Source organism: Archocentrus centrarchus, chromosome 3 (assembly GCF_007364275.1).
Source record: "Archocentrus centrarchus isolate MPI-CPG fArcCen1 chromosome 3, fArcCen1, whole genome shotgun sequence".
Classification (NCBI taxonomy): Eukaryota; Metazoa; Chordata; class Actinopteri; order Cichliformes; family Cichlidae; genus Archocentrus; species Archocentrus centrarchus.
The window spans coordinates 4193282-4218272 of record NC_044348.1 but is presented as its reverse complement, the minus strand read 5'-3'; the positions used below and the strand labels follow the sequence as shown (position 1 = coordinate 4218272).

The window sequence follows — 24991 nt, the reverse complement described above, 5'->3', positions numbered from 1 at the left end:
CAACATACATTAGAAAAATACAAAGATTAATTGTCTTTAACTACTGAAAACTGATCAGATAACCGTGGCCATTAAAGCATTCTGTGGTGTAATCAATACACCATAATGAACACATTTTAAAGTGCTGCCAGTGGATGTAACAATATGTACAGCACGTGTCCATATGTAGTCTTAAGCTGAGAGAACATTAAACATTAACATCTATAACAATAGAAAGAGTCAAGTATCCCCACCCCCATGTAGCTTATAAACATGAGCCGCACATTTGGAGTACTTATAGAAAATACAGAACTAACAGAAAATACAGAAATAAATTTAAAAGAAAGACAGATTTGAGCAATTAATAGAACATACAAGCATGTTCAGCCCATGGCTAAAAAAAAAATTGTTCAAAGTGACACATGGAAAATGTATACAAATGTATGTACAGCTATTACGAAAACAAATTAAAAAATGTGTAAAAATACAAGGATGGTACAGTGTGTAATCCTGAAGGTGTACTAAAGTATTAGTATCATCATGTGTGGGTGGGAAAAAAAAGTTTCAGTTTTTTAATTAATGAAGGCAAAGAAGATCGAGGATAAATGAGTGTTAGAGTTAAGACTCTACAAAGTTTACAATATTAAGAGATGAGGGGTCACACGTATAATATTAAAAACATTAGGGGGATGTAAAAGGAGAAACTGATGTCATATTTCCAAGTCAGTAAATCTCTAAACTGTTGTAATGCTTCAAACTTGAAATATTATACTTTATTATTATTATAATTATAATTATTTTATGCCAACATAAGAGGTAATATATTAAATTGCTATATCACATATTTACACGTATATTTTATTCGTTTCAAAATACTGGACTAGTGAGAGACCGATGACAGCCTGTGCTGGAACAGTAGGTGGTAGTAACGAGTTATTTCGACACGCTTTTAAAACAGTAAAAGAAACAGAAGAAGAAAAACGGGCCAATCAACAGGCAGGCAAACACTGAAGCGGAAGTGTCTTACAGAGGAGGGGTCCAGGCTGACGCATGCATTTGCACTTTGAGCATTTGTTATTACGTTAAGAAAGACATTATAAATCCGGGCACTAGCATATCTACGTAGTGCAGACACAGGACTGTGCGGTGCAGTTATGTCGTTCAGCGGAGAAGCCGTGTTTCGGGCCGTGGAGGCGCCGCTGTTCTGGCTCGGTGCTCTCACCGCGGCCTGGCTGTCCCTGTGCTCCGTGTACCGACTGCTGTCCGGGTTCAGGGTGTGGGTGCTGGGCAACGGACGGCTCGTGTCCCCCGCCAAACTAGGAAAGTGGGCAGGTGAGAAACTAAACGGGGGCACTACCGGTTATGTCATTAAACTTTTATTATTAAGTTAAAAGATTGTTTAAAATGTCTCAAGTACAATTAAATAAGATACTGCACTCAGTCCATATAGTCTAAAAAGTAAGAGAAAAATTAAACAGTAGTCTCAGTAGTAATGGTGAGGAGGCTCTGTTCTGTCATTGGGCTAAGGAGCCTTTCTTTCTTTCTTTAAAATTAAACTGGAGGGAAAAAACAGATCTTCAATTGAGAAGCACATCTTTTTAAATGGTTCCAGCCTAGAAAATATAAAGCTTAGCTTCTTTTTTCTAATGTATAATTGAGTGCATGGACATCTTTTTGTAAAATGATCTTGTGGGCGTTCTTCTTTATGTTTTCTGTTGCTTTTCCCTTTTTCATAGAATTAAACAGTTCAACTTTATTCTGTTTAACTTGTCAGTCATGGCAACTTACTTAAGCACAGTTTGAAATTAGAGAGGGGGAAAAAAAATCCTCTGCGTGGTGTTGTAAACAGAACAATACTTAACTGAATAGAGTAGATTAACCTAATTAATTGGTCTGATACCTGGTCCGTCTTTTTGATTGAAATGATATCTGATCCATATATGGGATCTGTGGATCTCTAGTTTCCAGTTGAACTTAGTTAAGGTCTTATATGCGCTCACAAATCTTACTTGACTGAGATTATCAGATCACCAGCCGCAGATAACATACCAGTGAACAACATGGTTAACCGGTGAGAAGAACTGCGCTGAGGAAGAACATTAGATGAGGCTCTGTGTAAGGTGAGGCCAAGTGTTCGTGTGGTCCCTCCTGCTACTTTTGCACCAGTCTGTGAAGGTCTCACCGCTTTATTTATTTATTTTTTCAGTTCTTTTATTTTTAATTTTGCAAGTTCTCCTGTAAGATCCTGAGGCGTCTTAGGGAGAATATTCAGCACAAATGACCTGAAGTGTGGCACATGATATTGTGTGATAATATAAAACAAAAGCCCTCGTGCAGCTTTCGTCCTGAGATGTCTGCATTATGACACTGTGGAGAAGATCTAACCACACTGCAAAAGTTCAGATCAGGATTTCCAGGGAGCAAAACAGAAAAGCAAAATACAATGTAACAGTTGCACAGAAAGTAGTACAGTGCTTCACTGTAGGATATTCAAAGCACATACTGGCTTTTGCAGCAGTGTAACGTTTTCGATCACACCTCGTGCCTCTGTGGTTTATATTTTTTAGGTTAAACCGGATTGCACTGGGCTGTAATGGTGCACCTAACAAAGTGGCTGCACAATGTACAGCAGGCTGCAAGCACACATTGTTCTCTTTAATGAACTGTCCTGTTCTTGAAACCATCATGACTGTCTCACGCTGTGGCTGTTGCACGGTGTCACAGCTGCAGCCGCTCTGTTTAATGTTTCTCACTGGTGGGGTGATTGTGACGTATGCAGTCTTCCCATATTGCTTCAGTACATTCTTGTTACACGCTAACACTTCCCCACTGAAGCAGCAGAAAATTACAGCTATAATTTGTGACACCTGTTTTTGTTGCAAGAACTAAATAATGGGGAAGGAATGAGCAGCCTTTTTGTCATCAGTTGTAAAACTGTTGTAAGTCTTATCATTGGATTATGGCTCGAGAGGATTATCAAATCAGATTGAATGCTGTCCATCTGTCCTGCCTGCTCACTGATTGAACCTTGAAATTTGAACACACTGGGGTGTTGGGATTGCCTCAGTGTTGGCAGGTCTGGTGTACAAAGTTCACATGTTAACATCAAAGTTGGCAGCCCACAGGTCTTAGAAGTTTAGAAGAGCCCAGAGCCTGTTGGAGTTTAAAGAAAAGTAGGAAATGTCAGTGAAAATCTAAAACTGAAATTAAAATGCTTAGTAAGCATAGAATATAGAAATATTATTTATGCAGTCTTTTGAATGCATATTTATCTTTTTATTTGGACACTTGTAGGGCTGCAACAATTACTCAAGTAACTTGAGTAATTCGATTATTAAAAAGAAAAAATAAAATCCTCGAAGTGAATTTGATGCTTCGTTTAAACTCTGTAGCGCTCAGGTGTCTCTGTGTAAGTGGAGCGTTTCACCCGCATTAAGCAGCATTAAAATTCTCCTTCATTGTCTTCTTGTGGGTTTAATGGTGGTTGGCAAATCAGCTTAGAGCTGCATTACCGCCACCTACTGTACTGGAGTGTGGATCGGGCATTAGGGGAAAAAGAAAAAAAAAAACCCTCCTGCCTCGCTGTGACGGATTCCCTTTAACACTAAGTGGATCATCACTGACATGTTTTTCCACAGCTGCACTGCTCTCTGCCGTGTTTGTGTGTTGTGCTCGCTGTGCTGAGAATTTCAGCTGTTATTTTTTTTCTGTACTTAAGCTGTAGCTCCGGAAGCCCCGCCCCCGTCAAAATATTTTTTAGACTTTATTCCCTGATTAGTGATTAAAAATAGAACTTCACTAGAAACGTATTTAGGAGAACGCTTGTATAAAGCATTACAACATTACGTTCATGCAGACACCAGTTTTTCAACAAATGCACTGATAACACAACAGCAGCAGACAGCTGTTTTATGTGCAGTCTGTCTGCACAAGCGCAAAGGGGCGGAGCCACTATAGAGACCGTGCGCTCAGGTGGAGTGAAAGGAAATGTTTTTCTAGCGTCCAAAATAGAAACTTTTTTTTTCCTGTAACCACCATTAAACCTTTACAGGGAAACAGCTGGAGGCCCTTCATCAACCACCTGATCAGCAACATGAAGAACAGAGAACTTTGTGGCTGCTTCATCCACCACTGTTTGTTTCACACAGCGAAAAACTGCAGTACAGAAGTTAAAATATCCAGATGAACTGTTAATATGAAAAAAGTATTTCTTATCCGATTAATCTATGGAATAATCGATAGAATACTCTGCTACTAAAATAATCGATAGTTGCAGCCCTAGACCTTGGCGCCACACTTTGTTAGCAATTCTATCAATCTAGAGTCACTGTTAAAATTGAAGGACTTTTAAATCTTTCTCAGCCTGTGCAGTCCCAGTCACATCAGTGTGTTAGAGAGGAGCCAAATGTTTGGGGGATGTGAACTGACGGTGCCTTTGATCTTTTTTTTTTGTGCACAGCTAAAAATGGAAACGCGGAAGGGGTTTTTATTTTTGGATTACAGATGCAAAATGATTCAGAATATGCAATGAGGCAAAGGAGCCCGTTAGCCTCGGCTACTACTTTCATTCACAAACTTTCTCTCACTGAAGTGGACTTGATTGAGAGGATGGCCTGATTATATAACGGGACCACAGCCATTCATAAATTAGCTCCACATGAGACGCAGGATCCTCACGATTCTGGTTCAGTGGTGCTCACATTTCACTGGTGTGTGAGTTTGAGAGAGCGAGAGCGTCAGAGATGGCGAGGGAGAGGGAAAAGGGAAGCTATAATAGTAATGCATAGAGCCGTTGTGCTGGTTTCCTAATCAAATGTTATCTGAGACAATGACTTATAAAAATCCAGCTGCCTTAATATATTGCATGACCCTGATATACACTTACTGAGCACTTTATTAGAAACATAATACTGAGATGAGCTAGGGATGGACATTTCAAGCAAAAATGCTATTTTTCAAAGATTGATTCCCACCCCAAACTGGGGTTGCCTTTTTTTTTTTTTCTTCAAGCTCCAGTGACTACTATGACCTGGATGACTGAGAAGAACCTACACAGACTCAGTAGCACCTTCTTCTTCTAATTTTTTGTTGTTTAATGGTGATTGGCTTGTAGGTACCTTACTCTGATCTGCAGGCAGAGGTTTTGCTCCACGTTGATTCAGCTCCTAATTTGTGCAGATTTGTAAATTGCACTTTTATGCTACAAACTGTCATACCACAACCCAAAGGTATTCTGCTGGATTCATATCCAGCAACTGGGGAGGTCCCTGAAGTCTACTGAACTCATTCTCATGTTTATAAACCCATTTGACTTTTGGTTTATGATATGGTGCGTTACCCTGCTGGAAGTAGCCCTAAAAACATGGATAAATTGTGCCCATACAGGGTTACGCATGGTTAGTAACTATCCTGAAATTGGCTGTGGGATTCATACTGATTGATTGGTATTAAGCCCACAAAGGGTGCCAAGAAAACACTTTCACCTCTAGCAAGACAGGTTGGATCCATGTATTCATGCATCATGCTAACCCAGCTTGTTATCTGGTATCTTAGCACCCCACCCTCTTGTCTCAAAATTGTCACTTCTGGCTCCTAAAAACCAAGATGGTTGACTTCGAAAATTCTTAAATTGAGGCATTAAAATCAGAGTGAACACTGGGTGCTGCCTTTACTTATGTGTAGTCTCTTTGTTGGGAAATTATTATGTTTACCTTTTGTTACAGACATTACAACAAAACTGCTGTAGTCCTGATACCTGAAAGGTGTCCTGCAATCATATTATATTGGCTATCAAATCCTACACCCCAGTGTTGTACATAGAGTAGCACCATCATCGGAACACACAGCCAGTCTAACCTAGATTTGCCACAGACGGCAGTTCCTAAAATAGACCTTGTTTTATTTGAGTGAAGGGAACATGCACTCAGCTGTAAAATGTTCAGTTTTTTTTTTCTGTTCTGACTGCAAATCAGTTCATTCTTAAAACAACTAAAAGTAACCCAGTCTACATTTCCCTCATCATTGTGCCTCCAGACTCCCCCTGCACTCGCCTCTCCTTTTCTCTGTGCTATTTTTAGTTGCCCTCAGGATCCCCTGTGCTCGTGTTTGTCATTTTCTCTCCTCTTTCGCTCCTCTACTCCTCCCTTCTGTTTGGCTCTGCTGCAGCCCTAGAGGATGCTTGGCATCCCGGCATCATCTGCACTCAAGAAAATCACACAAAGAGGAAAATGGGCACAGCAAAGGGCAGATAGATGGATGGATGAGTATGAGAAGAATTGAAGAGTATTGTCAAAATAGTAAAATATTTGCTTAAAATAAACTTTGTTAAGGGAGTATTTGTATTAGACATTCCAGAAAGAGCACAGACAACATTTGAATTTGTACACATTGAAGAACACTGCAGCAGTGGTTCCCATTAGACATGCGTAAGTTGCTGTGCCCAAACATCAAAATCAAGGATTCATCCTCTTATGAAGGCAGATTGAATTTCAGCAGTCCTTTGCTTTCAGTGAAACAGTAAATAGAAAATCAAAAATCTGCAACTTATATGGCTGATGTCAGCAACTCTTCATTGAATCTAAAGGCACACTGAGCACACCAGAAACCAAGGCAAGTCCAAAAATGGGTATAAGGACATTGCATTCAATGATAATATAAGGAGAGAGTTTCAAAAAACTGATAACCTGCTGTAGAAAGTAATTGCAAAGTTAACGTGTGTGTCATGCGTCCATGCGCTGATGCATTCTACGCACGATGTATCCTTGTTGACATATAAGATGTCTTTACAGTAAGAATATACACACACTTGGGATGGTCATGAGTTTTGAAGAGTCATTCAATTTAAAAAAATAATCTAGTTGTTTCTGCACTATTTCTTGTGTTAAATTCTACATTTTCCCTTGTGTTTACCGTGCCACATGTACCATTAGGAGGCTGTAAAGAACACAGAGGCTCTTTCCCAACCACTATTAAATGACAAAAAAGGAGGACACCTTACTAACAAGCAGCAAGCTGCAGGACTGAAAAATACAGGGTCCGCAGTTCTTCTGATGGCCACTAGAGGCCGGCTCCAAAGGCGCGATTCCCATGCTATTCTTCCAAAATGTTAAAGTGGGGGCTACGTACATCCTTTTTTATATAGCATATGGTTACTAAGTACCCCATCTAGGCCGACTAAAATTTGTGTGGTACAGTGAGATGCAAAGAAACATGTAAAATCATACTACAGCAATCAAATAGTTCTGAAAATATTCTAAAAAATGAGGGTAATGAATCACAGGCCTATGACAACTACAGACTGTTGAGAATAGTCAAAGAATAGTCCCAACAGTTCCCAATGGATACTGAATTTTAGCTTGAAATGCCGAGTTCCTCCCTTTTTTGTCTTTGTTTTGAAAGCTAAATCATCAAAGTGTGCATTCTCATTAATAGTGTGTATTGTTTAAGCTTTGGAATTGCATTGAGAAACAGAACCTTTTTCATTCTTTAGTTTAAAACATTTTCTTTCACTGAGCCTGGCAGCATTACTACAAATGGCAAAATAATACCCCCCCCCCCTTTTTTTTTTTTAACAATGCTTTCTTGACCATTGTCTTTCAACAGTAACATGCGTATCTTTTGTTGAATGAATGGTCCCAGGTACTCAAGTTTGTTCTGAACAGACTGCACTTATGTTGGTGCACCTTTCATGTAGTAGTTAATGAGCCTAAGCGTCCTAAAAGCCCTGCTAGCAGGCCCTAGAGGCTGCACTGCTCAGTGCACCCAACCACCCTGATGTGGTTTGACCTGACCCACACAGCAGCATTCTCATCTTAAGTGCACTTTACTTCCAGAAGTCTAATGCAAAAAGGGGAACTAAATGACAAAAAACAAGAATATAAAAATATAACAGATATTTTCTGGAAACATGAGAACAATATTTTACACAAAGATGAGGCGCGTATTCCTCCCTAAGCAGGGCCTTGTGGGTCATACAGGGACATATTGTAACACTTTGACTCTCCACGCAACTCCCCATCCGCTTTTTGTTATATTTAGCCAGAGGTGTGATGAATGGTTGCTACTGAAAGATGGGAATTGCTAAAAATAGTGTCCTGCTGCTGCTGCTGTTTGTGCCAGGCGGTTCCAGGGCATCTGCTCGCTCGACTGCCACTGATGACAGAGAGGACCTCTTTCCCTCACCCTCCCTCACTCTCTTTTTGTCCTCCTTAGTCACCTCAGCTGCTCCCTGTCAACTGTGTCCTTTGCTGCACCTGTCTACACCCTCATTCAAGTCTTTGGCCTTAAGAGCTAATCTTTTTGTTGTACTTCAGCTTTTTGAGCTTGGCCATAATTAGCCTTTATACACAGCGCTTTCTGGAGATCACTTGTCAGTCAAGCATTCTGTCATCCTTAGAATTAGATCTCTGTGCTGATAAAGTTCCTGTAGGTGGCACTCTTTAGCTGTTCATCTATGGTGGGTAGTACCGCTCAGGTTTTCTGCAGTGTTTTTTGCTGTGCTAAAACTTGGCTTTCATCTTCATCTTGATATGAGACCATGGAGAATAAAGACAAAGCAGGTCTAAACTGGAAGAGGCAGAATGGCTTCAGGTGTTCAAACTAACAGTGCACATCTAAAGCTTCAAATCAGCTCTGATTGTAAAGTGGTCGGTCACTGAAATCTTTCACATCAGGACAGTCCTTTAGAACGTTCCTTCGGACTCAAGTTCACTGCTGAATAGATAAAATATGTGAATTCCCTTTTTACACGGTGTTATAATTTTGGTTGGGGAATTTCCATGTTTGGAAAAGGCTCCTTAGCTCCAATAAATTAAACTGCTACAATACTTCTACAGTAAGGGACCTTGCTGTAGGGTACTGTTTAATAGCATGCTTATACCTGTGTGGCAACAGGTTGAGGAAAGCCCCTTCCTGCCTCAAAGGGACGGTGAGCCCTGAGATAAAGTCAGGTTCATTAAGAAATCATTTTTCTTTTGTTTAAGTGAACTTGACTGACTCGTTCCTGGCCTCCAACATCTCTGGGATGAATGGAAAAGCTGCCTGTGAGCATCAGTTGGTTGGCTGCACTTCACTGATGCTCTTTTGGCTGAATTGGAGCAAATCCCTGGATCTAAGTTCCAAAACCTTCTATAACCTTAGAGGTTGTTGCAGAAGCAGATTAAGCTCTTATTTGGTCCTGGGATGAGATCTGGCAGTTACATTTAGGTGCCCATATATTCTTTTAGCTACATCGCATATTTCTTTTTGCATGTATAAGTACTGTATAGTCTGCATTTTGCTTGTAATACTTCCTTGTAATAGAAGTCAAAGCAGTGGTCCACAGAGATTAATGTGATTGAGTGGTAATGTGTTAGTCTATGATACTTTTTCATGTGTTTTGCCATTCTGCTGTATCAGATCAATTCTATGGGTAATTCCAGCTCATAAATACGAAAGTATATTGTGTGGTGAAGACTTCTTTACTACTCAGGAGAGCCTGCTGGGTACAATTGGGTTTAATGGAAACTATATAGTTTTCACTTCTACTGTGAATTTTCTAATGCATATGGAAAAACAAAGTGTCTTATTAAGCTGTGAATGATATTAATATATTTTTTGTGCTAATTAAGTCTCTGTTTGTAGTTGTGACAGGAGCCACAGATGGTATTGGAAAAGCATATGCAGAAGAGGTAAGATTCTCCCAGAAGTGTTGAGTTATGAAGTTGTGCTTGGAAACAGTTTGTTCCTGTAATACTGGTTCTATAAACATGCAGCACTTGATGGTTCATTTTCTTGTGAATCCAGTTCAGAGAAAAACCTTCAGAAATAATAATAATAAAGGTGACAGAGAGCCAGATTAAACAAATGAGACAAAAACATAAGGCTTTGACATGTGTTTATTTAGGAAAATGACCCAATATGACACATCCGTAAGTTGCAAAGAATGTACCTTTGTTTTCAGTATCTGGTGTGACCCCCTTGTGCGGCAATAACTGCAAATAAATGTTTAGAGTAACTGCTGATCAGTCCTTCACGTCAGTCTGGAAAGGCTGTAGCTGAGTTCAGCATTCAAAACACGTTCAACTCGGGTTTCCTCACGTGAACTGCTCGCTTCAGGCCGTTGGGCAGTATCGTTGAATGAGGGTCAGAACTTGGCCATTCAAAACATTACCTTTATTCCTCAAATGTTTTCCTTTTTTTTTTTTCTTTTTTGTAGAGCGCCCAGTTTTCGGAGAGAGTTTGCCTTGCTGTATTGTGTGACCCACTTTCTCTTGAGATTCCATTCACGGATGTCCTTGAATTGCACTTTCGAATTTGCTGCTGTATTAAAAAATTCATCGTTCCATTAATGATGACAAGCTGTCGTGGCTCACATGCAGCAAGACAGGCCTAAACCCTGGTGTTTCAGAGATGGGATAAGCTTCCGATGCTCGAATGTAGTGCTTTTCTTTCCTTGAAACATAATGACTCTCGTACACACAATTAAGTTTTTCTTTGTTCTTATCTGCTTGCAAAGCTCTGTTCAAACAGCCTTCTGGTTTGCTAGTTTGATCTTTTAGGAAACTGAATCCGGGCAGCAGTGTTGGGTTTTTGGAGTGCAGTGACTTTCTTCTTGTGACCCTGCCATGCACACCATTGTTGTTTAGTGTTCTACTGATGTTAGACTGTATGAACATTAGACAGCGTATGAGAGAGGCATTTAGTTGCTTTGTAACTAAGGCACACATTGTTCTTGTAGGGATATTTGTTGGTCGACCGCTCCTGGGAACAGAAACGGCTTTCTCGATTTGAAGTGTGGCTGGCTGTGGATTGGTGGAGTCCAAACTCTTATCTTGAGCTCCTCCTAGAAATTGCATCTGTTTTGCTGTGATTGCTGCTGTTTTGCTACAGCTCAGCAAATATGTTTTATAAAGATCGATTTGAGAGATCACTACTTTAATAAAAAAAATAGATTTTCTGGTTACACCATTCCACCAACCTGAACTTCCCTACCTCTAATTTTACCTTCTTATTTACTGCTAATCCTAGAGGTTCATACTGTTTTTCCTCACAGATATGCAATATAGGATAATTTTCCGCAAACATTTCTAATATTTTCATTTCCTTTGTTTCATTTGGTTTCTGTCTTTATAGTATTTATATACTTCTACAAGCCTGTAAATACTTGTGCTTATTCATCTGAACTCATTCTTCACAAGTTTGTATATTCAGATCAAGATCTGCAAGATTAATTTAGTATTAATTAAAAGTGACAGCTTGGATAGCTACCTCATGTAGGATAGCCCACTTCCAAAATATAAAGGATGATTTTAGAGCAGTTGTGTGTGCTGTGATATCTGTGTGGTGCACAGGTGTTTGCTTTGTTGACATGTTTTTTGTTGTATTTGCAGCTTGCCCGCAGAGGCTTTGCCATCGTGCTGATCAGCCGCTCTCAGGAGAAGCTGGATGATGTATCCAAGGCGATTGGTGAGATATATGCATGTTTGTTATTTCAAAAATAATTTCATCACTGTGAAATTTGGGATGTAGTTAAATATTCCTCTGTTTAGGCACCTTCATCCGTGTCATGTCTGTGTCATGGAGATTTGTGTCAGTGTGAGAATAGCTGCTGGAAGTAGTGCTGTGTATTCATGGCTAGTGAGTCTGCTTCCTGCTAGTGGGAATGGTCTGAAGTGCACTAAAGGGCGGCTAAGGACAGAATCTCAGCCTGATTCACCTTAAATTATCTAGAGTTTGTGTGAAAACATCTTTAGAGTCAAGGAAAATCAACTCTACCCATGTTCCAAAGGCACATTTAGAGCCTCATTTGTCCTGAACCTGAAATCTTACAGCCTGCATGATAATACAATAGAGCTCAATAACAAAAGTATAGATAATATAAGTGAATTCTATGTTTTATCACAAGTTATCCTTTACTTTGCTCTTCCCTGTCCAAGTGACTATTTGATAGCAATTTGGTCATTCATAAATGTGAGTGAGTGCTGTTTTCTGGTGTATTTCATTGTTTCTCATATATACTAAATTAAAATGCATACTTCTGCCCTCAGCCAGTAAATGTGGTGTGGAGACAAAAACAATTGAAGCAGACTTCAGTGCTGTTGACATCTACTCCAAGATTGAAGCTGGACTCGCAGGACTGGAGATTGGAGTATTGGGTAAGACTGCAGTAGGTGCTGAGGCTAACTTTTCACAAGTTTTAATTAGCTGGTCACATGATCTGGTAAATGTGATCTCAACGACAGCCTGCAAACATCTGGAATGCTGTGAAATCCACTGTTTTTCATGTATTCAGAAGGGTTAATTTATAAGCCCTCTGCTGCCCTCTGAAGATGGAAAAGAGGAATGACAGACTCAGTCCTCCATTCATAAAACATGTAATCTCTTTGAAAGATTTGACTTATCAAAATTGTAATTTTTTTCTTTAAATTCACAATGCTGGCATTTTTCCTCTTGTTGACAGTAAACAATGTTGGGATCTCCTACTCTTACCCAGAGTTTTTCCTCAGCGTCCCCAATCTTAACACTGTAAGTTCAAAGTTTTATGGTTATTGTAGTTGACATTAACATTATAAATATAATTGTGTGACTGCAGCTCAGGAGTTGGAGCAAGTCACCTACTAATCAGGAAGTTGGTGGTTCGATCCCTGGCTGCTTCAGTCTGCATGCCAAAGTATCCCTGGGCAAGATACTGAACCCCAAGTTGCTCCCGATGCATTCATTGGAGTGTGAATGTTAGCTAGAAAGCACTTAGATGTAGGAAAAAAGTGCTTGTATGAATGAGTATATGAATGGGTGAATGAGACATGTTGCGTAAAGCGCTCAGTTTATTCTTATAAAGAAGAAGAATATGCAGCATTTTAAACATTTTCCATGATTGTTTTGGATGAACACAGCAGTGATGACACATTCCCCAGCATATATCGACCCACTACTCCATTTCTGTAAATTGTTCTAGCATTGATGGATATCCAAATTTTGCACTACTGTTTAAAGTTATGTAGATTAGGTGTGTTCACTTGTGTTAGACAGCAGTCCAGTTTGGATCAGTTTCACTCCACTTAAATGGAGATCAGTACAGGTGGGCTGCTTTGCACTCAGAGCAGTATTCTGCCTCTTAAAAGTGTTAAATAGAAGAAATGAAATTTGTTATTCATGAAGTCTTTAAGCTTTGCAAGTCATAAAGTCAGTAATGGGTGTTGCATAGGAATTTCTACCTGAAAGTAGGTGTAGTAGTATTTCTTCCATGTGAACAGTCCTTTACTATTACAGAATAAATTTTTTACAATTCTCCTCTATCAAATTATCGTTTACAGCAGTGGTTCCTAAACGGCGTGCTGCACCGCTTGCGATTTTGTCTCAGCCATACAGTGCTTTTTTGTGCAGTTCCAATGTGCAACTGCATAACAAGCACTGTATGCAGTTGCTGAATGGTGGCAGTTCTTAGAGCATGACGCACCAAAGGCCATGAGTGACAGCAAGGAGGAAAACAAAATTTTTCGATGCAATTGCTTTCTTGTGTGGAGCAAGCATAACTAACCGCCAGTGCAGACAACCTACCACCTATAGAAAAGAGATTTAAAAAAAAAAGAAAACAAAACCTTTCAGTCGAAAGAACCGTGCACGCTTAGCCGTCTTTTGGATTTATCCAGATCAAGGATATCAACAGCCTTCAGCCCAAGTGTGTCATCTGTCAGGAAAAGTTTGCTAATGTAACACTGTGCCAAGCAAGTGGTGGGTGCATCTGAAAAGGAAACATCCCCTCTGAAAGAAACTTGGCCTGTTTCAAGAGAGTGCTGGATCTGAACCAGAAGCAATGAGATTGTTTGTTGTGTGAGCGTGTCTGATGAGGTGACAGAGGCAAATTACACGCTAGTGTAACTTATGCGAAACAATAAATAAACAGTTTAATCAGAAGAATTGAGAACATGTCAGATTACAATAAGGCTTTTTTTTAAAAACACAAATATGCTTAAAACTGACAAAATGAACTTCAGTTCTCAGCAATATTTACAATTCTACTTACAATTACACCAATGCAAAATGTAACCATTTATATTAATGCACTTCTTGTTCTTGTTTCAGTTCATAGACACCATGGTCAACATTAACATAACATCAGTGTGCCAGGTGAGTGTTGCAGCATTTATGTAATGAGGCTTTTTTACAGTTTAACAGAAAAAAAAAAAAAACAACTCTTTAAAATATCAATGTGAAAACAAATTAAATCTACTAAAGAAATTTCATGATTGCACTGCAGGTATTTCTGCCTGCAAGCTAATACTTAGTAGAGCCACCTTTAGCAGTAATTACAGCTTTGAATTTGTGTGGTTCAATACAACTACTTGGGATTTGAGAGCATGGATTTTTTTATTTTTTTCCCTCCAGTTTTTACTTAAAGGCAGCCATGTTTAAAAGAATTAAAAACAACATTTAGTAGTGGTTACAGAATTGTATGGTGCCTTTTTTTTTAATAGTCAGCATGGAGACCTGCTGCAGACTGCTCATCTTAAATGTCTGGCTCAATCCCAGCCTGCACACTATGGACTCCTGTTTTATAAATGTTTGCCATACATTTCCCTGTGGTGTTTGGACTGTGGACTGAGTAATTACATTTGTTCAGGTGGATTCAGATTGTTAAGATGGTTAGATAGATCCACAGTCAGGTAGTCCCACAGACCACTGAAGACACACACACACACACACACACACAGACACACACACACACAGACACACACACACACAGACACACACACACACACACACACACACACACACACACACACACACACACACACACACACAGTGACATAAAGCACAATAAGTCACTTCCGTCCCAGTTCTCCATGTTCAGCAGTTCCCAGAGAAACAGCTACAGTCCACCCTCTCTCTTAACACTTAATTTATATTATTCAATATTTCTTTAAACGGCTCCCTCTGCTACCATTATCATTTCTTTTCTCTTGCTTCCCTGACCAGCTCTTCACACACCACCCACCCAAACACACACATTTACGAATGTGGATGAACTCCTCCACGTACAACCCACAAACAATAGCCTTTTTTGTCTGTCTCATGCTTTTATTCTGCATCACCCACTTCTAACCTTTTCTCTCTCTCTGCCTTTTTTCCCCCCATTATCATTGTTTTCTTTTTCCAGATGACACGTCTTGTTTTACCACAAATGGTGGAGAGGTAAGTTGTGTTTATACATCACTGGTGTCTGTGAGGCTATAAAAGGTTAAAAACAGTGAACCTGTATCATTGATATGCACTTGTTTTGGAAGTTAATGGAGATATGGGGTGAACCCCTGGTGAGATACGTGGGAGGCCGGTATGGTGGACTTGCATAACAGGGTGCTGAATCTGCCAACCAGCAGAGCTGCCCGTGAAGTATTCAACTGGGATTTCTATGCTAGTGGTGAACGGACATTTAAAATATCAGTTTTAAGGTTCAGGATTCTTGGGAAACTGTTTTTAATCAACAAAATTAGATATGGAAGAAGATCTTACTTGAGGTCTTTTGTATACAAACACAGGAAGAAATTTATCAAAAGCCAAAACTGAGATAGAGCAGGTCATCTATTAATCTGAAGGTTGGTGGTTTGATCCCTGGCTGCTCCAGTCTGTATACCAGAATATCCTTGGTCAGATACTGTACCCCGAGTTGCCCCTATGCATTTGTCGGAGTGTGAATGAGTGTTAGACAGAAAGCACTGAGATGTAGCAAAAATGCTTGAATTAATGTGTGTGAATGGCTGAATGAAGAAATGTTGTATAAAGCACTTTGAGTCTGTTACTACTCATGTGCATGGAGTTTTAATTTAGTTTGAGTTTTCTGAAATCAGCACTGGGTCAAAATTACATATACACCACAACTAAGATTTGGTTAGCATCCCTTAGCAAGTTGCATCTAGACTAGACACTTTTGGGAGCCCTGAGGAAGCCTCTGGCATATTTCTGGTTGGATATTTGAGTACCCTTTGTTGGCAGCATTGGTAGAGTTCAGTTGAAATAGTTTCTTTCCATGTCATTGATAGATACGAGGTTGGTACTTTGGAAACACCATCCCAAAAGCTTAGTGTCAGCCGCTTTTATCCACTCCACAGCGAGCTATACTGTGTTTGGGTTTATAGTCCTGGGGGTTATAGGAAGCTTGGGCACAGCTGGGTGTTTCAGCCAGCTGTGCCCAAGCTTGTCCTAATGGTTTGAGGTAATGCTGAAGAATTCTGAGGTAGTCTGCCTCCTTCATTATTACTAAGTAACGTACCATTTCCACTAACAGCAAAACGGCCACACAGCAAGATTCTACCACCACCACCACAATGCTTAACAGTTTATACGGTTTTCTTAAGCTTGAATGCCTCAGTTTTACTCTTTTAAATATATTGTTGTAATGGTGGCAAAACAACTCAATTTAAAAAAATAAATAAATAAAAAATATCATCTGACCGTAAAATGTTTCTCCAACAGGTGTTTTCTTGTGCATATAGTCATCTACAACCTTTAGTTGAACTGTAGCCTCTTAATCCACAGAGATGTAAAACTGTGACAGTGCTGCCTCAGCAGCTGCTAGAAACCACTGAGACAGGCCTGTGTCTCAATGTCGCAGTTGTCTGTCTGAACCAATTTCCTCTTAGCTTAATGTGGCAATTTAAGTTTTTAAACACTAAGCAAACAACTAGCTTGTACATATGCAGCTTTTAGAATTGATGATCTTGGACTATATAGTTCTTAGAAATTGCTCCAAGAAAAGCTTTTGTAAAACTGTGATGCTCTTTCTCATATGTGCATGGAGCTCCTTTTACTTTCCCATTTTACTGTGTTTTGGCCGATCTAGTAAGTGCTGTCAGATCTAATCTTTTTTTTTTAAATCTTAGTAAAGAGCAGCTACGAGCTGTAGTCAACCATTACTGCTAACAGGAACTTACGAGGTCTTGGCCTTGTCAAGTTAAGACATTTTCGAAGTTTTAGCAGCATCACTGAATTAATATTTTTACAGCCCCAGTTCCAAAAAGAGATGCTGTGTAAAATGAAAAATAAAAACAGAATGTAGTCACTTGCAAATCTTTTAAATTGATATTTTGTTCACAATAGAACAAAATATGATTAAATGTTTAAGTTGAGGAAGTAATTTTCAATATGATGGCAGCAACACATCTCAAAAAAGTTGTGATTGGGGGCAGCAAAATACTTGAAAAGTAAGTGGTATTAAAAAGAACGGGCCTAAAAAGAGCATCTCAGAGTGGCAGAGTTTCTCAGAAGTAAAGGTGAGCAGAGGTTCACCGATCTGCAAAAATCTGGCTTCAAATTATGGAACAATTTCAGAATAATGTTCCTCAACGTATCATCTACAATACATAATATCAAAAGATTCTGCAAATCTGGAGAAATGTCTGTGCAAGGGAAAGGGTTAAAATCAATATTGGATGTCCTAAGGCAGCACTGGATTTAACAGGCGTGATTCTGTCATAGAAATCACTGCATGTGGTCAGCAACACTTCCAGAAATCACTGTCTGTGAACACAGTTTGCTGTGCCACCCACATATGCAGGTTAAACCTCTAACATGCAAACAAGAAGTCGTATGTGAACATGATCCAGAAACATCACTGTCTTCTCTGGGCCCAACTAGTTTGTGATCAGATAAACGGAAATTTGAGGTTCTATTTGGAAAACATGGACGCTGCATCCTCTGGAATAAAGATGAGGGACCATCTAGCTTCTTATCAGTGCTCAGTTTAAAAACCTGCATCTCTGATGGTATGGGGGTGCGTCGGTGCCTATGGAATTGGCAGCTTGCACCATCACTGCTGAAAGGTATATACAGGTTTTGGAGCAAACATATGCTCCCTTCCAGACAGTGTTGTTTTCAGTGAAGCCCTTTCATATTTCAGCCCGACACTTCATACTGCTTTGTGTTGCTGAACTGGCCTGCCTGCAGTCCAGACCCTTCACCAATTGAAGATATTTGACTCATCATGAAAAGAAAAATACAGCAGAGAAGACCCAGGACTATTGAGCAGCTAGAACTCTATCAGACAAGAGTGGGACAACATGCCTCTCCCAAAGTCCAGCAGCTGGTCTGAGTTTACAGGTTTTTACAGACTGGTGATAAAAGAAGAGGGGATGCTCCACAGTGTTAAACACGGCCTTGTCTGAGTTTTTTGAGATGTGTTGCTGCCATCACATTCATAATGAGCCTATATTTTTTCATGAAATAGTAAACTTCTCAATTTAAACATGCTATATGTTTTCTATGTTTGCAAATCGTTGCATTCTGTTTGCATTTACATTTTACACAGTGTCTCAACTTTTTTTTTGGAATTAGGGTTGTATTTATTTTGACCCTTTGTTTATTTCGGAGTCGCAAAATTAAACTGCCTTCTTAAAGCTGTGTGTTATACAGTCATTCAGCCCCAGGACGAAGATCATTTCACAGAAAATTGCATTTATGTCCATGATGGATATGTGAAAACTTTTTTTTTCCAAAGTGTGTAACAGGGAAAACCAAATCATGATAGATATAATCCTCATATGTATCCTAATAAATGTGGTGCTGCGTTCAGATGTATTGGTTTATTTTCTATTCTCGAATAAGTCCTGGCACACTTGGTGAATGTTAATGTGTCGTGCTGTTAGAAGCTGGTGGGCTGCATGCTCAATCGTAGGCTGCTGTTGACTAATGTGGCTGAATAATTCCACGAGGGATAGGTCACGCAAACTGCTAGACATTAGAATAGAAAGCCGATTCCTTCATCTTATTTAAATGAAATGTGTGTGTGTGTGTGTGTGTGTGTGTGTGTGTGTGTGTGTGTGTGTGTGTGGGCACCACAGGCTGCAGCAAAACTCTCCTCGTATTGTAAACATTTAGGTATCTTGATGAGATCTTTGATCTTATCTGTATCTACCAGCTCTGCTTTGATGTACAGCAAGAGCAGTTTTGGCTCAGCATGAAAGTACACATACTACCATATTCTTTTGTTACCCAGGGATTGAAGTGTTTGTTGCACAGGCTTCTTTTCACTCATAATTTCTTTATAAAGAACCTCGGCGTATTTTGCTGTTTCTAGGAAGACGGGAGCCATCCTCAACATCTCGTCTGCCAGTGGCATGTACCCTGTTCCTCTTCTGACTGTCTATTCTGCCTCCAAGGTAATTGCAGTACATGGTTTATGACCTTTTCATAAAGTGTTAACTGAAGTTGGACTCAGCTTACCATGTACTGAGGAGAAATTCATCTCATCTTATGAATTATTCTAATTGACCAGCGTACTAATAATTTATTGAAGGTGGTGATAGAAGTTTGTCCAACATTTATTTAGAAAAGGGGATGAAGTGAGCCTTTATTTTTGTTGTTTTTAATTATTTAATATAAATGAGTCAGTGACTAACTCAGGTCCTGAGGTAGTGTACCAATTAAATGTTTATAGGAACATGTGGCATCATAATGTTTTATCACGGTCTCATGTGCATTTGTTGTCTTAAAAACAGCCTGCTGCTCACAGTTTTAGCTGATTAATTTGCTGGTGTCTTAATTGTGAGTCCCATCAATGCGTTAGACCGCTCTTTGCTGCTGTTTTAAATAAGCAGCTAAAATTAGTCTATGCAGCATCCTGAGTTTGTCACTCAGTTTTATTGATGATTTCAGTTTATTTCATCTTCTGGAACCGCTGAAAAGGTCACTGATAGATTTTGTTTTTAGCATGTTTTTGATAGGTTTTGAGAATTTAAAAGATCTTTTTGGTGTCACCTTTTTGCCAGCTTCAGCTGCCGGTGAAATTAAAGATTGTGTTTTAATAAACCACCTTTATTTCATGTAGGCATTTGTGGACTACTTTTCACGAGGACTGCAAGCTGAATACAAGAGTAAGGGGATCATCATTCAGGTAAAGTTTATACCACTGCTATGGACACGTGTTTATAATAGTATACTGTGACATAACTGTTATTACAGATATTAATGCAAACTTTGTTGGATTTCAGACCTTAAAAAAAAAGTAAACTAATGCTGTGTTGATATCAAGCTATGAGACTTGACACATTGTAACTTCTAATCCTTTTGTTCCTTCTTTTCTCCAGAGCGTTTTGCCATTCTTTGTTGCAACCAAGCTGAGTAAAATCCGACGGGCCACACTGGACAAGCCCAGCCCAGAGCGCTATGTTGCATCTGAGCTCAACACTGTGGGGCTACAGACCCAGACCAATGGCTACCTGCCCCATGCCATAATGGTAAGTCTTCATATGTAAGAAATCAGAGCAGAGAACTGTCCGTACATGCAATCTGTTTTATTTTTTAACTTTTCACTTAAACAGCTTTTGGTATCATCTTTAATCAACTGCTACTGAAATATTCACCTCCTTCAAGCTTACTTGAACAGAAGAAATTGCAGTCTGTGGTTTCATTATAAAGTTCCCATTAATGCAAAAATCCCCCCTTTGGTGTCGCCTTCCTCTCCACCTCTGCGCTGCTGCTGCTGTTTTATCTCATCCAGTTAAAGGACCCGTGAAGTTACGCTGTGGTGAGATGTCTGTCTCAGTACTCTTAAGAGTATTGATCAGATTGTAGTGGAACTTGCACACAATGATCACCTAATGGGTCATTTGTCATTTGACTACCGGTAATGTGTGAATTGTAAAACATCGTGAGCTGGAGGAGCTATTATGTCATTACTGTTCTGGTTTCATTGCTCCCTGGACAAATTTAAATCAAGTAGGTTTTTTTTGTTTTTTGTTTTTTTTTTGATAGATTTATTTATATTTTTCTTTTATGGTCAGAAGCGTTGTGACTGTTTGGCTATCAAGAGTCAGAGTGTTGCTATAGAACCATCTAAAAAGCATTTTAGAGTTCAGTCCATTTCAATTTTGGCTTGATTTCCCTCTTGGTGGGGGTCGTTTGTGAAGATTTTGCCTGAAATATTGTCCAGATAGATACTAATGCAGTGATCCATTTTGGTTAGCTTGTAGTTAACTAGAAAAAGCTAAAACTTTGCAGACTCATCGGCTGACTTGTACTAAAGTATATGAACTATAGGTGTGAAAACACCTTTAGGTGGCTTAAGTCATTTTTTTGTGCAACCAATTCTTAAATAAATCTATTTCTTTTGCCCAGTATAATACCTCACTGTGTCTGCAGATGGATTAGCTTTTCACTTAATGCCTGGCAGTAACTAGCCATGACTAACAATGTTGGCATGCTACAGCTGCTTTGACATTTGTGCGTACAGTAAACCTGCCGCTGACAGTGACTCAGGCTTTGGTGAAAGAGCTTCAGTTAGCTGCGACTTAAAATTACACGACAGGCCAGTTTTTACTCTGCAAATGGTAGTCTTAATGACAGTAAAGGATAGGGGAGCACAGCTGGAGCACATAAAAGTGATGCTATTTTAACACAACTGGCTTCGCTGTAGTAGTAATGGATCTGCTGCAGCGTAGCACTCATCAGAACAAGCGAGAGTCGTATTACAGGTAGTCAAGGTATGTGACAGCAACAGGACTGAAACCCCATCAGGCTGCAGTTTCACTTTATACAAAATAGCCTCCTACAGGCTCATCTCCATTCACTGAATTAATGTTGTGTCAACAGTTGCTAAAGCATCTGTCAAAAGGTAAACATCCTCTGAAATAATGGAGTGGGATGCTCCACTACCTTTCAGTATTGTCTGCAATTACTCTGCAGAGAAATGAGCATCAGAAATGAGATGGAAACACAAACATAGTTCCGCTTTTTCAGGAGGTGTCTTCATTTTAGCAGAGGTCACTGAGAGCAGCAGTCATTTTCTCTGTACAGTTCCTCCTTGCTGTGCTGTACACTTGCAAACTGCGTGATGTGAATTTCAATGATCATGCTTATTGATGTACATATAAATAAGTATAAGGTCTATGAAGAGCATACAGGTGGTCAATAAATTCTAATCAGCATAAGTAAGCTTTCATTAATCCCGGGAAGATTTTTTCTTTTTCTTTTGTGGATCAGATAAATTTGGCACAGCTCTTTTCTGCCTTCAGCCCCTGTGTGAGGTGCAGTGAAAAAGATTGCGTCTGTAGAATCAAAGCCTGTGCCTGAGTTACACTTGGCTGGGATTCCCTTTAAGGTTGTTTCATTTCAGCTGCCCTCTGGAAGTCAAGTTCTGACCATTTGCAGGTTTGCATTTACCGTTTCACCATTTCACCATGGACCTTGAACTTACTCAGAGAGCAAATTGTATCGAACTGGTCCAACTTTCACGTCAAGTGTCATCACTGGCAGCACGCTGGGTCGCCGGCTACAATCGAGAGAAAAGAGCCCACAATCTCCAAGCCCAGAGGAGACATGTTTGGTCAGGAGTGCAACTAGGAGCTTACTTATCATTTCCCCATATTTTAAGTGGGACACAATATCAGTATCACAGTATATCATATTACGTCCTCTTGCAGTACAGTTATTGATACGCTGGTGCCAAATACCAGTATTTTTGATAAAAACATGCAGCTGTTATAAACTGCCCCAACCAGTGTGACTAACCAGAGTCATTACTTCATGAAGCGTCATGGTGGCACTTAACTAGAAAACAAGGGAGAGTGAACAAGGGAAAGCTAATCAGAGTGCTAATAAATTGATTTGCCACATTGTTAAAATTGAAAATGATTAGAGAAACTGACATAACACAGCAGTACATAATGCAATAAATACAGTACCAGTCCTATAACTCCTGCTTATAGTGACGTCACGCTTGTTTACCGCCTCAAAGCGACATCAACACAATCAGTTTTCACCAACGTATTCACCAGACTGGACTCTCTGTAACTCATCCATCCTCCTCAAACAAGTTGAAGGTTTGCCTTTGTCACACAGTGGAGGAGGTCCAGTACATGCCGCTCACTGGCAACTGCAGATGGTCGTAGTGTGAATGTGTCCTAAACTCGACACAAAAAGCCACACTATGACTGTCCATTATTACAGCCACCTCGGATTTAATCATGCCAGCTTAAATTTAAAAAAAGAATTTCAGCTTTAAAGTAAAGAAGCATGAAAAATGAAGAGAAGAGTTAGGAGAAATTACTGGTAATTATTTGGATGTGTTTATAAGTCTATGAAATGCTTTTTCTCCTTAAAGTGTTCCTTGATTATAAAATAAGATTACACAATTACTCATAATTGAAAGCACTGAGATACTGTTGTCTTTAAAGGTGAGGGAAGCAGAAACAATTGTATTACTGTAATTTGAGCTGGCTGTTAGTATATCATGTATAAGAAAAATGTGCAAATTAGATTAATTTACCTGTGGAATCAAAGGAGAGAGACTGTATTTTACAGCTGGCTGTAAAGAAACCATTAGATTGTTTAACTTTTGACATCAGTGAGAAAAGATTTACATAATGCTGATGTGGTTTTATGATCTATATGCAAAAAATGCAGCTATTATAAAGAGTTCTACTAAAAGGCGTGTAGTTCAAGCATAATTTGAAAAGGGCACAGGCATTAAAATGGCACAATTACTGGAATTTTTCTTTGTACAAACGTGCTTGCCACATTTGTTGCTCCTGTGGGTTGGAAATTAATAATGAATGCTAATCTGTTATTTGTAAATGCCACCAGCTGACCATGTAATTTCCCTCTGTAGGGTTGGGTGACTACAGCTCTGCTCCCAGCCAAGATCCTCAACAGTTACTTGATGGGGATGGGCTTGTCCCAGCGCGCTCGTTACCTCAAGAAGCAGAAGCAGGGATAGATGGATCGGTGGAGGCCGGGAGCTGCAGAGGCAGACAGAGGGGACCAGCTGCGTTAATGACTCGTCCGACTACCATCATCATCATGGAGCGAGCAGAGAAAATGTGACAGTTTCTGGGCAACATCTCAGTTTCCCCTCCCTCTGATATTCCTAGTTGTAGATGATGTGAGGCAGTATCTGGGCACGTTCTAAGTATTCAATCCAAGCAGTTGTGCAAACAATATTGAACAAAATGGTGCTCTTTATGGAGTGAACAGCTTTAATGAATAGGACACTAACATCAAAACTAAAACCAACAGCGAAAACTAACCATCTGTCTGCAAACCGTAATCAGAAATGAAGCCCACAGGAGAAGATTTAAGAGATTTGGACGTGTCTGTTGTTCCAAACCTCCTGTGAGTTTGTGGACCAGCTTCAAGCTGCTTAATAAAACACTGGAGGTACTTACTGTTTTGAAAGCACTTAGTGAGTTATCAAGACGTACGAATGCAGAACTTTATTTTTCCAACCATTTCTACTGTGATATTCTTAACTTCCTTAAGTCGTTCTTGTGTTGTTTTATATGTGTAGTTTACAAATGCACAGCTGTACACCTTCCTTTTGAAAAGCAACACAAGCTCATTCAAGTACATCCTATTTTTTTGTGTGTTAATTAAATTGGTTTCTCTGCTGTGTTAATGTGTTAGTGGAGGGGCCGCATGTGTAATTTAACCAAACTACATTTCATGTGTATAACAAAATAGAGTGTAAATGAATAGCCAGCACAGAGGGAGAGGTTGTGATGTTAGAATATTAAAAATGTGTCTTGTTTACGTTCATAATTGAGTTTTGGAGCCATTCCTACAACGAGCATCACTGCTTTGAATTCTTTAAATTCCCAAAATAGATTTTATTCCACGATAAATGAGTGGGTGGCTTTTTTTGTGTGTGTGTGACAGTAAGTGGGTCACGGCAACATTTATCTCCATCTTTTCACCTGTTTTGTTGCGTTTACTAAAACAGGAAGTGAAGCAGAAAAAAATATCAAATGTGACATTTCTTTGACGTCCTTTTGTGATTTTTTTTTTTTTTTTTTTTTTTTTTTTTGAATTCACATGGTAGTAGTCTCTCATTTCACTTCACATACTTGTTTGGGGCAATCGAAATGACATTAAGATGTGCTGTCGTTGCAGATGTCAATAAAAATGCTTTTCAACTAACGTCCAGTCACTTTGTTGTAACTCGTATTTTGAATTGTGTTATTTGTGTCTTTTAGCTTATTTTTCAACTATATAAGTCAAAAGACTTGGTAGGGGTCAGTTACAGTTTTAGTTTTTTTTCTTTTTT

At 39.4% G+C, this 24991-nt stretch overlaps 1 protein-coding gene across 1 annotated transcript; it reads left to right on the top strand.

Moving 5' to 3' along the window:
* Positions 1-986: 986 nt before the first annotated feature.
* On the top strand, positions 987-24732 carry hsd17b12b (hydroxysteroid (17-beta) dehydrogenase 12b). Its single transcript, XM_030724515.1, has 11 exons — positions 987-1311; positions 9601-9647; positions 11349-11424; positions 12006-12113; positions 12419-12483; positions 14041-14085; positions 15116-15150; positions 19028-19109; positions 19778-19843; positions 20037-20186; positions 23558-24732. The coding sequence occupies exons 1-11, from the start codon at positions 1134-1136 to the stop codon at positions 23663-23665; spliced, it is 960 nt and encodes a 319-aa protein (XP_030580375.1). The 5' UTR covers positions 987-1133; the 3' UTR covers positions 23666-24732.
* Positions 24733-24991: the final 259 nt, after the last annotated feature.